We start from the raw sequence: 15513 nt of genomic DNA, 5'->3' as shown, positions 1-15513 counted from the left end.
CAAAATAACTGGGAACTAAGAGTAGAGATTGAGGAACTACTGACCACAGTTTTCCAATCTTCCATAGGTATATGGTGGTCTCAGAGGGTAAAAATACCAATCAGTTTTATATCTACCCAAAAGTAATATATTACAGATGCTGGAAATCTGAAATAGTAATCAGCATGTTGGGTTTATTTCTTGAAGTTCTGAATAATGAGAGGTGACCTTATTCAAACATACCAGATACTAAGGATAGACAGGATAGATGTTGATGTTTTCCCAAATGGGAAGATCTCTTATGAGGGGACATATTGTAAGATGAGCTGGGTCTACTGGAATGTAGGAGGCTTGGGAATGAACTTGTCGATGTTTATAAAATTTGAGGGACACTAGTAGGATATTTTTTCTCTGTGGTGGCCGAGTCTTGAACTTGAGCCTAACGCTTATTTTTAAGATCGATTCCCTGTGCTCGATATTCTGTTCCATGGAAATAGTTTTGTTTTATTTACTGTTAGTTCCCCTTAATTTTTTGAAAAGATTAATCAAATGAATTATAAACCTTCTGAATTTCAAAAAACACAGCCCAAGTTCCAGTAATCTCTCCTTGTAATTTAATTTTGAAGTTACAGTGCCAGTGTAGTACGTTCATGCTGCACTCCCCTCAGTGCATATATAGCCTCAGTAAGTGTAGTTGGTTCTTCATGTGTGACCTAGCCAGGGACTGCAGTGTAATTTCCATCATCTTGTACTCTAGCGTTGCAGCTATAAAGACCAACATTCTATTAGCTGCTTATGATTATGTTTGTATCTGTTTATGCCAGTTTATTAATCTATTTCACAAATCTTTTTCAGGCAGGTCTTTCACTAGATCAGAAGTACTCTTGCAGCTTTTTTAATCAAATAATATGTATTTGGTTGAACTTCATTTGCCACACTTCTGTTTATTCAGTTACTCTGTCTCTGCAATGTAGAACAGTAAAGCAGGGGAACAGGACCTTTGACCCACGATCTTGTGCCAAACTAAGTCAGCTAATGACAGCCAATTCCTTCTGTCTGTACATGGTCCATATTCCTTCATTCTCATTCTCTGTATCTATCTTGGTACCTCTTAAACACCTCCGTTGTATCTGCCTCCACTATGACCACTGGCAGTACATTCCAAGCAACCACAATTGTGTTTAAAAAAATAAAACTTGCTCTACCTATCCTTTGAACTTCTCCCTTCTTAACTTAAGTACATGCCCTTTTGTTTAGACAATTCAACCTACCTTGAAAAAAAGGATACCAGCTGTCTATCTCTGCCTCTCATAAACTTATAATCTTCTGCCAGGTCTGCCCTCAGCCTCTGACATTCCAGAGAAAGCAGCCCAAGCTGGCGCAACTCTTCCTATGACACTTGCCCTCTAAACCAGGCAGCATCCTGGTGAACCTTTTTTTGCACCCTCTCCACATCCTTCATGCAATAGGGTGACTGCTCACAGTAGTAGCCAGCTATCTGATCAGAAGTATTAAAGGGAGGGACTGAAATTTGCAGTTTCAAGTAAGTTATAAATACAGTAGATATTTGAAACCCATTGCAAGATGCTACCAATCACTTGTTACTAGTGTGAGATTGGTCAGCAATTGCAGAGTGAGAACAATTAAAATTTCATGTTGATGATCTTTCATCCGATTTTATTTTTTGAATACTGCCACTCAACCATTTTCTTGGTTGGATCAATTGTTATAAAGCACAAATTAGGCTTGTTAGAAAAACAGTGTTTTGGGATGAAAAGAGCCAGCCGTACAATAGAATCAGAATGATACAGCACAGAAGCATGCCCTATGGCTCAACTTGTCCATGTCAACCAGGTTGCCTACCTGAGTTTGTTCCAAACTCTAGACCTAATCATCTACCTGTCCAAATGTCTTGTAACACAAAACGATGTTAAAACACTAACAGATAGGTGAATAGTGGTGAGTATATGCTTTGCAGACTGCAGATGTTTTCTCTAGGGTTCTGTATGTGAAGCACTACAGTTCTGCAATTAATGCAGACGGGAAATAAACTGAGCTGTGAGATAACTGACACATAGTAAGCAGTGATGAGAATACTAATGGAACATTGAGGCCAAGAACCACAAGACGGGTGAGCATGTAGCAGCTAATTTTAAACACAAAAGAATGACTTTTGGTCAAAACAATGAAGTGACTACAAAGTGAATGGGGAAGTATTAAAGGCGATCCAAGACTGAGGCTACGTCCACACTAGACCGGATAATTTTGAAAACACCAGTTTCGCGTAAAAATGATAGGCGTCCACACCAAGCGTTTTTGAAAATATCTCTGTCCACATTGAAACGGAGATTTTGGCGAATCTCCTCTGTCTGCGCATGCGCAGGACACATCTACCGAAAACAAGCGACATGTTTGGGGTCGAATCTTGCCATGAAAGAGTTGGTGCGCATTTGTTCAGTTACAGATTAGAAAAACTTAAACGATGGACAGCTGTTGGCTCTCACGCAGGAGGACTTAAAACTAAAAAACACAAATACTGGAGCATATGGAGGCAGCCGACAGGATGTTCAAGGACAGTATGACCTGGCTAATGACGAACATCGAAAAATTGACTAACTCTGTTGCATTAATAAAGCCCCTTGTTAAATGTATAAAACATGTCTGCATCAGTATTAGCTTGTATTTCCATATGATGTTACATTAGGCTGTTACACATATATTGTCAGAGAAGTACTTGCATAAATAGGTAAACAACCTTCATACGAGCAAGGACAGAAAACAGGGCAAAGTGAGTATACTTATTTATTCAGTAAGTTATGCATCAAAGTATTTGGTGAGTATATTTCTAACTCTTCTGGCTTCAGTCTCGTTGCCGTCTGTTCTGAAATCGTTAGGTTGCGTTCAAGAAAACAATGAAATGCCACACTGCCGCCAGCATCTGTTCCGGCACGTCATGACAGTGTTTTTAGATTTCTCCGGTTACCCCGTCCACACTGCTCTGGCCAAGCGGCATTTTCAAAATTACACACCCTGGAGAGCGTTTTAGAAAAGCTCCATTTTTGGTGGACTAAAACGCCATTTTAGTGTGGACGGAGGGTCAAAACGAAGAGAAAAAGCTTCGGTTACGGATTTATCCGGCGTTGTGTGGACGTAGCCTGAGAAATCTAAAAGTGTTTTTAATGAATTGTCTTCTGAATAGGAATTGCATTATTAATGATCTGGTGATACTCCCGTACAAACTAACCCACTTTGTTTTCCTCCTTTTAAGCAACAAAAAAGCCTGCTCCTGCTCCTCCAAAGCCTTTGAATCCACCTCCTGGACAGTCTGTGGATCATGGAGCAAGCACACCGATTAACCAAGCAACAACACATTCATCAAAACAGCCTAGCCAAGTTGCCAGTACATCTCCAGGTCAATCTGGAAACCAGAGTTCTGTGCAATCCCATGGCCAGTCTTCTTCTCAACTCACAATGCAGTCTCGTAAACATTCTAGTAATCAAATGGTTATTCAGGCTCCAAATCACCCCCCTCCTCAGCCTCCAGTGCAGCCTATCAATCCTTATCCTTGTAAGGCTTCTTCTGAGCAAGCAGCAGATCAGCCCTCCAGTACTCCCCCAGACACACCAACTCCCCCGAGCACACCTCCATTAGGGACACATGGTGCAGGCTTACAGCTAACTCAGCATTTTACACATGCCCAGAGCTTCCCAGCAAACCAGGACCTGCAGTCCCAAACTTCTCTGACACAGTTTGCCACTTTACCGAGGGCACGGCCAGTACCAAAACCAAGAAATCGTCCCAGTGTTCCACCACCACCACAGCCACCAGTGACAACCGGAGCAACAAGTTCTTCCACTCCTACAGAGCCGGCATTTTCTAACACCACTGCTACAGCTTCCAAAATAGTTACTGGTGAGTGTTTGTAAATAGCCAGCATGTATGATTCATACACAGAAGTGGGAAGAGATTAGAATTCAAGACAAGAGGGTGGTGTAAAGGGTTTGGGGATCCCTGCAGATGTGACTTGAAGTGATGTTTTCAATCTGCAGTGGATGTGAAGGTTACAATTGATAATATCCTTTCAGAGGAACCAGAAGGATGGATAAGACATAGAAATTTACAGCACATTACAGGCCCTTTGGCCTTCAATGTTGTGCTGAGCATGTAACCTACTCTAGAAGCTGCCTAGAATTTCCCTGATGCATAGCCCTCTATTTTTCTAAGCTCCATGTACCTATCCAAGAGTCTTTTAAAAGACCCTATTGTATCCGCCTCTACCATTCTCACTGGCAGTATGTGGAAAAAGTTACCCCTGACATCTCCTCTGTACCTACTTCCAAGCACTTTAAAACTATGCCCCCTCATGTTAGCCATTTCAGCCCTGGGAAAAAGCCTCTGACTATCCATACGATCAATGCTTCTCATCATCTTATATACCTCTATCAGGTCACCTCTTGTCCTCCACCGCTCCAAGGAGAAAAGGCCAAGTTCACTCAGTCTGTTCTCATAAGGCATGCTCTCCAATCCAGGCAACATCCTTTTATATCTCCTCTGCACACTTTCTATGGTTTCCACATTCTTCCTGTAATGAGCTTACCAGAACTGAGCACAGTACTCCAAGTGGGATCTAACTAAGGTCTTGTATAGCTGTAACATTAAGTCACGGCTCTTACACTCAGTCCCCCGGTTGATGAATGCCAACACACCATATGCCTTCTTAACAACACTGTCAACCAGCACAGCAGCTTTGAGTGTCCTTTGGACTTGGACCCCAAGATCCTTCTGATTCTCCACACTGCCAAGAGTCTTAACATTAATACTATATTCTGTCTGTGATGGATGTGAGTAACTAGAAAAAATTATTCCAATAACATGTACATTGTCTCTGAAGTAAATTTTCCAGCAATTTGATAGTTTTACATTCAGAAATAAAAATGAGTATTCAAATTATTTTATACGTTTTCCCCATGACCATGAGGGTTTCCTCCTGGTGCTCTGGTTTTCTCCCACAATCCAAAGATGTGTGGGTTTGGGTTATTAAGTTACTTTAACTGAAAAATACCTCCACAGGTTTAGAATACTCTGCATTTTGTGAATTTCCAGCATTTTTATACGAGCAGTTAATCTTGCTGCTGCTTGGTGACTGCTTTCAATATCATGCAGTAACCTTTCGATATATTAGCACCTGCCGTTTTGCTGCATCTGTAGGATGTAATGCTCAGCATTTGGAGATGAGGTTCTCCTGAGATAATTTAGTGCTTTAGTGATTTTTGGCAACAATGACAATGGCAATCAAAGTTCAAAGTAAAATTTATTATCAGAGTTCTTGTCACCAAGTACAACCCTGAGATTCTTTTTCCTGCAGGCATACTAAGCAAATCTATAGAACAGTAACTGTAAACAGGATCACATGACAACAAACTGTGCAAATGCAGATAAAAGAAAAATAGCAATAAATAACGAGCATGAAATAACAAGATAAGAGTCCTTAAATAAGTGTAGTTGCCCCTTTTTCTTCAAGAGCCTGTGCTATGAAAGCAGTACTAAGAAAGAATAATACTTTGAAATAGAACAAACCATTCAGAGTAAAAACAGTTTTGGGCAGTGTACATTCTGAAAATTTGCTGTGGAATGCAGTGTTCCCCAAAACTTTGGAACCTGCTTTAAGAAAAGCATTACATTTTAATTTGACACCCTGAAGACATCTAATCTCTTTTGAGCATCAGTAAGTAGAAGATTAAATGAATGAGAAATGACTCATGATTCCTAGAATTCTGTAATGGAGTGTTGTCTTGTGATATAACCCACACAGATCTTCTTCTCCAACCCTTACCAAATTCCAAACTGTCAATCAACTCAATTACACAAACCTGGAAAATTTCCTTTATAGTCCATAGTTTGTAAGGCTTTTTCCTCTTGAGAATGTAACATTTTCATATAATATCAGAGACCTTTCAGCCTTTGGCCTCTATAGTAGCTGTCAGGGCATCCCCAACACTCTCACTCCCCTATCAACTCCCAGAACTCCAGCCATTCATACACGTTAGGACCAATTAACGGTGTCTTCGTAACCTAAAGGCATATCTCTAGGACGTAGGAAACCAGAGCACCCGGGGAGAACGTGCAAGGTCCAAACAGATGGCACCCAAAGCCAGGATTGAACTGGGGTCACTGGCGCTGTGAGGCAGTGGCTTTACAAGAACCCCAGCTATACACACCAGCTCTAACTGCTGCACCACTGTTTCAACCTGCAGGTTATGTTGTGTAAGAAGGTGTAGTCATTAAAATTCCATAACTGGAGTAGCCACATATTGACAGGGAACGCACCTTTTGCACTGCATGCAGCTCAGAGGAAGGAAACGCTTCCATTTGTATTGTGATTTTAGCAGAGAATATTCCAAAGCATGAGGAAAATTACTTTGATGTGAAGAGGAAAATAGAAGGGATGACAGTTGTTTTCCAGGAGGTAAGAGATATGATGTAAGAACATAAGATCAGGAGAAGGCCTTCAGGCCTGCCCTATCTTTTAATATGATCATGACTGATCTCTGCTGACCCGAACTTCTCTTCTGTGCCAGTTCCACATCCACTTGAGTCGGATATTTATCCATCTGCAGTTTGAACATTCAAATGATCCAGCTTTCACAACATGCGGAGGCAGAGAACTCCTGAGACTCCACCCTTTGTGAGAAGCAATTTTTCTGCACTACTTTTAAATGTCTGGCCCCTTAACTTGTCATTATGTCCTCTTGTGATTACTCTTCCAGTGGTGAAAATGTCCCAACATCTACCCTGTCAAATCCCCTTAGTATTTGTATCCTTAAATAAGGTTACCCTTCATTCTTCTGAACTCCAAGGAAAGCAGGCCCAAACCTTTTAGCCGGGAACTAACCTGGTGAAATCCACTGAACAGCCTACAGTGGTCAGCACAGGCATTGCAGGGCCTTTTCCTGTACTCTGTTGTTCTATATTACCTTTCCATTTAGATAATCTGCCTTTTAATTTTTCTTACCAAAGAGCATGACTTCACATTTCCTCACATTACACCATTCCCTCTCATCGCTCCTCACTATCTCCCTCGGGCACTTATCCCTGCAAGCAGCCTGAGTACTGCATGTGGCCATTCGCCTCCTCCCTCACATCCATTCAGACGCCGGTCTGCTGGGGTGGTCTTTTATGTCCGGCACTCCTGATGCGGCCTACCCTATATTGGCAAGAGCCATTGTAAACTGGGGGACTGCATCTTCGAGCAGTCTATCCGCCAAAAGCGAAACTTCCCGGTGGCCAAACATTTTAATTCCAATTCCTGTTCGGACAGGTCAGCCCATAGCCTCGGTAGAGGAGGAACATCTTATATTCTATCTGAGTAGCCTCCAACCTGAAGGCATTAATATCGATCTCTCCTTCCGGTTAAAAAGAATTTCCCTCCCTCTCCCCTCTTCCTCTATTCCCCACTCTGGCCTTTTACTTCTTCTCACCTGCCTATCCCCTTCCCTGGAGACCCTATACTCCTTCTCCACTCTCCTCTCCTATCAAATTACTTCTTCTCCATCCCTTTGACCTTTCCCACTTACCTGGCTTCACCTATCATCTTCCAGGTAGTCTTTCCCTCCACCACCTTTTTATTCTGGCATCTTCCCCCTTCCTTCTCAGTCCTGAAGAAGGGTCTCAACCTGAAACATTGACTGTTTATTCATTTCCATAAATGCTACCTGACCTGCTGAGTTCCTCCAGAGTTTGCAAACTTTCTTGTGTTTAAACTCTATTTTTCAGTTTTATAGCTGTTCAGTCTGTCCATTGTGGAATCACAACATCCTCATACTACATATCCTTCCACTTATTTTTGTATCACAGGCAGACTTGGAAATTTTACTCTATGTTCCATCCCCCAGGTTGTGAATGCATACAGTAAATGGTCAAGAACCAGGAGCTTATTCCTGGGGTCTCAACTAGCTACATCCTCTAGTCTGAAAAGAACCCTATTGTTCCACCTTTCTGTTTGCTATGTGGGAGCTGGTTTTTAATCAATGCTAATACACTTCATCAAAGGTTATGAGTTCTACATAGCAGTCTCTTATGTGGCACCTTGACAAATGTCTTTTGGAAATCTAAATCCACTACTTCTACAGGTTCCCTTTATCAATTAGAAAAATTTCAATTTTGATATCCTAAAAGTTATCATGGAATATTTAATCTTCAACCTCCATTACTTTGTAACCATGACTCCATACCAGCTATTACATAACAAGTACGCCAGTTTATTTTAGTACCATGGATTGATCTTGAAATGTGAGGTGGACTCTGGCTAAAAGAAAAAAAACTTCAGTTTTCTTTTTTAACCATTCTCTTCTAACTAATTGTAAGTAAATGCATGTTTGAATTCTCTCTCTCTCACTCTCAATCTCACTCACTCTCAGCCTCTCTCTCTCATTCTCCCTCCCTCCCCTACTTTTATTATCATTATAGCTCCTCCCATGTTTCCAAAACACCCAATTTATGTGCAGTCCACACATATGACTGAGTGTTTGGGAGACCAGTGGGGTGGATTTGCTGAACACTAAGGGGCTGCAGGTATCTTCATGTTGGACTTTAGTTGGCAGTAATATGTACATTGAATGACCTGCCTAACTGACAGCTGCCCTTTGGTGTCTGGTGTTTTATGCAATTACATTGCTGGGTAGCTGTATTTTTGATTTGTGAACTGTGTGTTACAATTTGTCCTTGGGAATGGAACTGCATTGTAACCTGGGGCGACCTGTATTCATTTTGCAGCAACACTTTCTTCTTTCTAATTTCCTTTTACCATTGTTTTTACCTTCCTTCAATCTATTGGTCTCCTCTTCTCTCCACGTGTAACACTGAACTGCTTTTTCTCACCTGCCCCTTACTCATACTGTAGTTAGTGAGCACTGTCCGCTGCCTGAAAAGTCAAAGCCACATACTTGTATTTCAAAGTTCCATGAATTCTGACTTAATTTTTAACAGTAACTTTAGTTAGCCTGTTCTAACTGGTCATCTAATTGTGCTAGATAGAAAGGCGGCTGTTTTCACCACTACAAATGAAAGCCACAAGGAAATAAACAGCGAGGTTATATTGATGAAACATTAACACAAAATCTGTCATTACTTAATCTTTAATATCCACACATTAAGCATGGCACATTACTCTAAATTGCATTATAGCTGAAAGTCCCTTATAGAGTGGTATCATGGTGGTGAATTCTAGTTAGAAGTGAACATGAAACTTAGCTGCTTCGACCAGAATTCAAATGCATAGCATCTTTGTTCATGCATTAAATTCTTCGAAGTGCATTTCCTTCTCTGCCTCAGCCAAAAGAATGCTTGTCTGAATGGACAGTAATACTGGCTTTGTGTTAGCCTGAATGTAGATGCAGTGCACTGTATCCTGTTCAATATTTACACTTTGCATGAAGATTTTAGAGCATGTTCTAATGTTAACTCATACCCCATGCCCCACTTCCTGACCTAGAATAATTGAGCATTTCCTTTGCTTTCTCAGTTATATGATCTCATGCAAATGCTGTGTGAGTTTTAACTTTAGTCGCAACTGAATAGTTTCCTAGTGCTTCATACCAAGATTCATGCCTTCATACATATAGAGTTAGATGTACTGTTTGGCTTTAGTTATATTAAATATATAGAAAAAAATCCAACTATTTGGTTAGATTAATTACCAAGTGAGAGAAGATAATAGATCAAAGAATTGCAAATGCTTCAAAACTAGCATTGTCTCATAACTAAGAGAGTTTAAGAATAATTTGTTCATTAGATTCCTGGTGACATGCCTCTTTAATGCAACAGTTCTGAAAATTACAAAGAGAAAATCTGCAGATCCAAGCATCACACACACCAAATGCGGGAGGAACTCAGTAAGCCAGGCAACATCTATGGAAAAAAGTACATTCAACATTTCAGGCCAAAACCTTTCAGTAGAACTGGAGAAAAAAGCTGATTTAAAAGCTGGGGGGAGGGGAGAGAGAAACACAATGTGATAGGTGAAACCTGGCGGGGGAAGGATGAAGTAAAGAGCTGGGAAGTTGAAAGGTGAAAGAGACAGAAGGCTATGGAAGAAAGAAAAGAGGGGAGGAGCACCAGGAGATGAGGTGAGAGAGGGAAAAGGGGGTGGGAAGTAGTGAAGAAGGTGGGGGTGGGGGCATTACCGGAAGTTTCAGAAATCGATGTTCATGCCATCAGCTTGGAGGCTACCCAAACGGAATATAGGTGTTGTTCCTCCAAACTGAGTGTGTTCCCAATTTACGTCAGGTCTCACCAATATACAGGAGGCCGTACCAGGAACACCGAACACAGTAAGTGACTCCAACAGACTCACAGGTGAACTTTTGCCTTTCTTGGAGGGACTGTTTGGGGTCCTGAATGGTAGTGAGAGAGGAGGTGCAGGGGCAGGTGTAGCATTTGTTCCACTTGCAAGGATAAGTGCCAGGGGAGATGAGTAGGAAGGGATGAGTAGACAAGGGAGTCGCGTAGGGAATGATGCCTGTGGAAAGCAGAAAGTGGGGGGGTGGGGTGAAGATGTGCTTGGTGGTGGGATCCTGTAGGAGGTAGCAGAAGTTTCGGAGAATTATTGCTGGATGCAGAGACTGGTGGGGTGGTAGGTGAGGCCAAGAGGAACCCTATCCCTGGTAGAGTGGCAGGAGGATGGGGTAAGAGCAGATGTGCGTGAAATAGAAGAGATACGGGTGAGGGCAGTGTTGATGGTGGAGGAAGGGAAGCTCCTTACTTTGAAAAAGAGGACATCTTCTTCATTCTAGAATGAAAAGCCTCATCCTGAGAGCAGATGCGGCGAAGACGGAGGAATTGAGAAGAGAGGGGGGTGGCACTTTTACAAGTAACAGGGTGGGACAAGGTATGTGGGATAGGCAGCTGTGAGAGACCATGGGTTTATAATAGACTATGCTCAGTTCTGGTCACCTCACTACAGGAAGGATGTGGAAACCATAGAAAGGGTTCAGAGATTAACAAGGATGTTACCTGGATTAGGGAGCATGCCTTATGAGAACAGGTTGAGTGAACTTGGCCTTTTCTCCTAGGAGCGGTTGAGGATGAGAGGTGACCTGATAGAGGTGGATAAGATGATGAGAGGCATTGATCGTGTGGATAGTCAGAGGCTTTCTCCCAGGGCTGAAATGGCTAACATGAGAGGACATAGGTTTAAGGTGCTTGGAAGTAGGTACAGAGGAGATGTCAGGTAAGTTTTTTACTCAGAGAGTGGTGAGTGTGTGGAGTGGGCTGTTGGCGACAGTGGTGGAGGTGGATACGATAGGGTCTTTTAAGAGTCTCTTGGGTGGGTACATGGAGCTTAGAAAAATAGAGGGCTATGGGTAACCCTAGGTAATTTCTAAAGTATGTACATGTTCAGCACAACATTGTGGGCCGAAGGGCCTATATTGTGCTGTAGGTTTTCTATGTTTCTACATTGGTGGATAAGCTGTCTCCGAAGATAGAGACACTGAGATTGAGAAAGAGGTGGGAGGTGTCAGAAATGCACCAGGTAAATTTGAGGGCAGGGTGGAAGTTGAAGGCAAAGTGGATGAAGTCAGCAAGTTCAGCATAGGTTCAGGAAGCAGCACCAACGTTGTCAATGCAGCAGAGGAAAAGCGCAGGACGGTCACCAGTGTTGGCCTGGAAAGTGCTCAAGCTACCCCTTTTGTTTGAAGGAAGTGGGAGGAGTCAAAGGAGAAATTATTTAGAGTGAAGACAAGTTCCACTAGGCAGAGGAGAGTGGTGGGTGGAGGGGAGCTGGTTAGGTCTGGTGTTCAGAAAAAAACGGAAAACTTTGAGGCCTTCCTAAAAATTAGTTCTGTAATAGCAGTCTGTTCTGCTTTTAGCTGAAGATAAGAGGCTATGCTGTTCAACTTAGAATGCTGTGTCAACCAATCAACATGGTGGAACGCTGGGTGGAGAGGTTTTTGTGACCGACACTAGGTCAGGATCTTTTTGACAGGAGCTGGGAGAAGACAGGAGGGAAGATGGGTGAGGATTCTGTCCCTGTTGCACAAGGTGCTTTGTGCAGATGAAGGGTTTCAAGGAGGAAGGACCAATACTCCTGTGAGAGAGCCTGGTTGTTTGAGGTGGATTTTGAGTGACATTCAGAAGGTAGTGTGCACCTTCATGCAGACCATGGGTCCGACGCTAGAGTTAAAGACTACTTCAAGATGAGCTCCAAGTTAGGTGCACATTTGGACTGGGTTAAATGTAATGGGCCCTTTTTATTTTTTTCCCTTTGCCTACTAACTGTTTGATAAAGCTGACATTTGTAAATACACTTTCTTTATAGTTGTATGCAGTGTGCAATCTGTTATTTCTTGCCAGTGATTAATTGCATGGGACCAGTATTTGCACAGATCAGGGTTTGGGTGGGCAAGACATCCCAACTTCCCAAGTTTGGTGGGACCCAAGTTATACTGACCTTAGACATACGGAGTTTGAGAAAGGGCACCGCAGAGTCCAATGGCTGTTAGTGAGGGAGAAAAGGGGTTTCCATTTATTTGGTGCATTAATTTCTGCATCAAATAGGTAAATCTATCCTGTGGTAATAAGCTTATTTAGAAACTTCGTTGGAATAGGAGCCAGACTGGTTCTGTGGCTAATATATAAAGTTACAATTCAGGAAAACATGGGCTGAAGCAGTGTTCAGGCGTTGCTGCATATGAATGAATGAGGAAGAAAAGTGTTTAGTTAAAACTGAAACCAGTTTCTTCAACACAGGCCTGTTCCCATGCTGCATTTAGTTCCATGCTCGGTTTCAGTTCTCATCTTCTGCTTGTTTCCTGAATTTGAATCAGCCAATTGAGCAAAATGATTACTTAATGAGCATATCCCCAAAATAAAATGAATGTTTGAGCTTTTCCACTAAAGGTAAGTTTTTTCTCAAAGATATAATAAACAAGATCCTCGAAGTTTGATCCACAAATTAAACTCTGAATAGTCATTGTTTTGATAGAGTGAGGGATCACATTGTGCATTAAACAGGAAGGAAATGCTATGAGATATAAATAAGCTGGCTTGACATTAACACTAACTTAGCATCCAATTTCAGAAGGTGTTTGTCAATTTTAAATTACCTTAATTGGGTAATCAATATGGTGGTAGAGTCACAAACATGAGAAAATCTGTAGATGATGGAAATCCAAGCAACAGACACAAAATGCTGGAGGAACTCAGCAGCCCAAGCAACATCTATGGAAAAATTGCTGCCTGGCCTGCTGAGTTCCTCCAGCATTTTGTATGTGTTGCTTGGATTTCCAGCATCTGCATCAGGACCTGATGAAGGGTCTCGGCTGAAACATTGACTTTTTACTCATTTTCCATAGATGCTGTCTAGCCTTGATGGTGGTAAAGTGTCTTACTTAATGTAGAGAGCTAGATAACAATTCAAAGTGATTAAAAATTTAAACCTGAGTATCGTTATACCTTATAAACTGGTGAGCAGTTCCAGCCCTTCAACAGCAAAATGCAGTCTTGTGTGCTAGCAAGTGGAGCGGCTCTGTAGCTGGCACAGAGCCTTTAAGCATTCCATGCATATGGTGGGTATGATATGCACTGGTGTGCATGTTTGCCACTAATGTGAAAAAACCTTGCTAACATATGGTTTCTAATTGTAAACTGTTCTATTAAAAAATGCAGATGTCTGACCAGCAAAGTATGAGCAGAATTGGGAAAGTTATGGTAAGATTTAGGCAACTGATTGGCCAATTAATCCTGCAAATCTGCAGTGATGATTTAATGCATGTTTTCCAGCCAATACTAACTGCATCACACTGCTTGCCTGCACAGCTAATGCATTGGTATAAACATTTCCCTGAACATGTCATGTATTTCTAAGTATCTATTGGTCATTTCATTTTAAATTATTACAGGTAATCTTGCTGCTCAGCTGCTTTGGTTTTGTACTGTTAATACTGCAGTCATCTGTATGGTGTACCTCACTTTTCTGAAGTCTGTTAGAGTCATGAGCTGTATAATAGGAAAGTGCAGAGTTACCTCACTGAGGAGTAAGAGATACTGCAGAACAAGTAGTATCTGTAGACAGTAAGTGGAAATTTAGTGAAATTCTAGAACTGATTCAGTACAATCTTCAAAAATCAGGTTTTCACCCTGCACTCTTCTATAAGTCACTTGTTGATGCCTATCTTTACAGTCTTCACCTCTGCTGTGCTGGTGGAGGCATCAGGTGATTAGAACTTAGAAGAAATTATTCACAAATGTAACCTTGTATATGTAGTGTTCTGTAAAAACTCACTAATGCTTTGTATTTACTGCCAGATTCTGACTCAACTGTGAAAGATCAGGACTGGAAGCACTCTAAACCATCTGTGGAGTCAACATCTGTGTCAGGAAGCATGGAAATGAAAAAGTGTGAACAGCAGGACATTGATAATGACTCAGAGAGCACTGCTTTGTGAAAGGTTGCTGCACAGCACCATTTACACCAATAAACTATATTCTTCAAGGCTTGATTCTGCTGCTGTCCTACGTTGCTGCACCTCCAAAATGCAAAGTTAACTCGGTTATTTTCAACTAGATATACTCTTGTTGTATGGAATCAGATTCAAAGGGCTCATCAATACCACTACTATGGTTCCTATATTGCTGCAATAGTTTGGTATTCAGGAGACATTCTGACAGACATCCTCTCCTTGTGGGAAACCGAGGTTGCATGATAAGCAATGGCCCTGCAGGAATTTGACTGGATTAGTAGCCACTCATAGGTTGCAGTCCTATTAACAGTGCCTTGTGCAATTTTCTTCAAGCTTCTTGATGGAAGTTTGTTGTGGTCTTATTTTTTTAATTGTACTTAAAACAGTGTCCAGATTTTGTACAAGATTATTACATGAGATTGGTACTGTGCTGTGATTTAGTCTGCTCAATCTGTACATTTGTATTTATCCTCTGCGAATTGTTGGTAAGATTAATGCTTAAACCAACTATACCAGGTTGGTGCTTTTTTTTCCCTACTGTTTAACAGAAGTGCACTTCCTGCCGTAAGTCTTGTTTTGCATACGAGGCAATTTTATAACTGATTAAAAATGAACAAATAATTAAGCTTAAGATTGTTTTCAGCAGTGTGAACATTTGTTTTGAATTATAAACATAAATGCAATCTGGAAAATCCACGCAAGTTGCATTCATGTATTAAAAAATATAAAATCAACAGCTAAGCAAGTTACTTATGGATATGAATTGCATGTTCATTGCATCTGCTCAGTGGCCACATTATTAGGCACACTTGTAAACACAAATATTTAATCAACCAATCATGTAGCAATAACTGCATAAAAGCATTCAGTCATGGTCAAGAGGTTTAGCTGTTGTTTAAATCAAGCATCATAATGGGAAGAAATGTGATTTAAGTGACTTTGACCTTAGGTAGTGCCAGACAAATGATTTGATTATCTCAGAAACTGCTGATCTCCTGGGAAATGGAAACACAACAGTCTCTTGAGTTTACAGACAATGGTGTGAAAGATACAGCAGTTGTATAGGTGCAAACA

At 41.3% G+C, this 15513-nt stretch overlaps 1 protein-coding gene across 4 annotated transcripts in view; it reads left to right on the top strand.

Annotated features, from left to right (window-relative positions):
* LOC140735696 (rho GTPase-activating protein 17-like) overlaps positions 1-15070 on the top strand; it is a 192805-nt gene extending 177735 nt beyond the window's left edge. For 3 of the 4 annotated variants that reach the window (XM_073061075.1, XM_073061073.1, XM_073061072.1), the window contains 2 exons: positions 3248-3892; positions 14285-15070. In XM_073061075.1, the coding sequence (XP_072917176.1) occupies positions 3248-3892; positions 14285-14424 (785 nt within the window). In that variant the 3' untranslated portion in view covers positions 14425-15070. Of the gene's footprint in view, positions 1-3247; positions 3893-13645; positions 13688-14284 lie in introns of all 4 variants that reach the window. The other variant, XM_073061074.1, reaches the window with a different exon arrangement.
* The last annotated feature ends 443 nt before the right edge of the window (positions 15071-15513 follow it).

Source organism: Hemitrygon akajei, chromosome 11 (assembly GCF_048418815.1).
Source record: "Hemitrygon akajei chromosome 11, sHemAka1.3, whole genome shotgun sequence".
Lineage (NCBI taxonomy): Eukaryota > Metazoa > Chordata > Chondrichthyes > Myliobatiformes > Dasyatidae > Hemitrygon > Hemitrygon akajei.
Note: the sequence above shows the minus strand (reverse complement) of the source record. Positions and strands in the feature narration are given on the sequence as shown.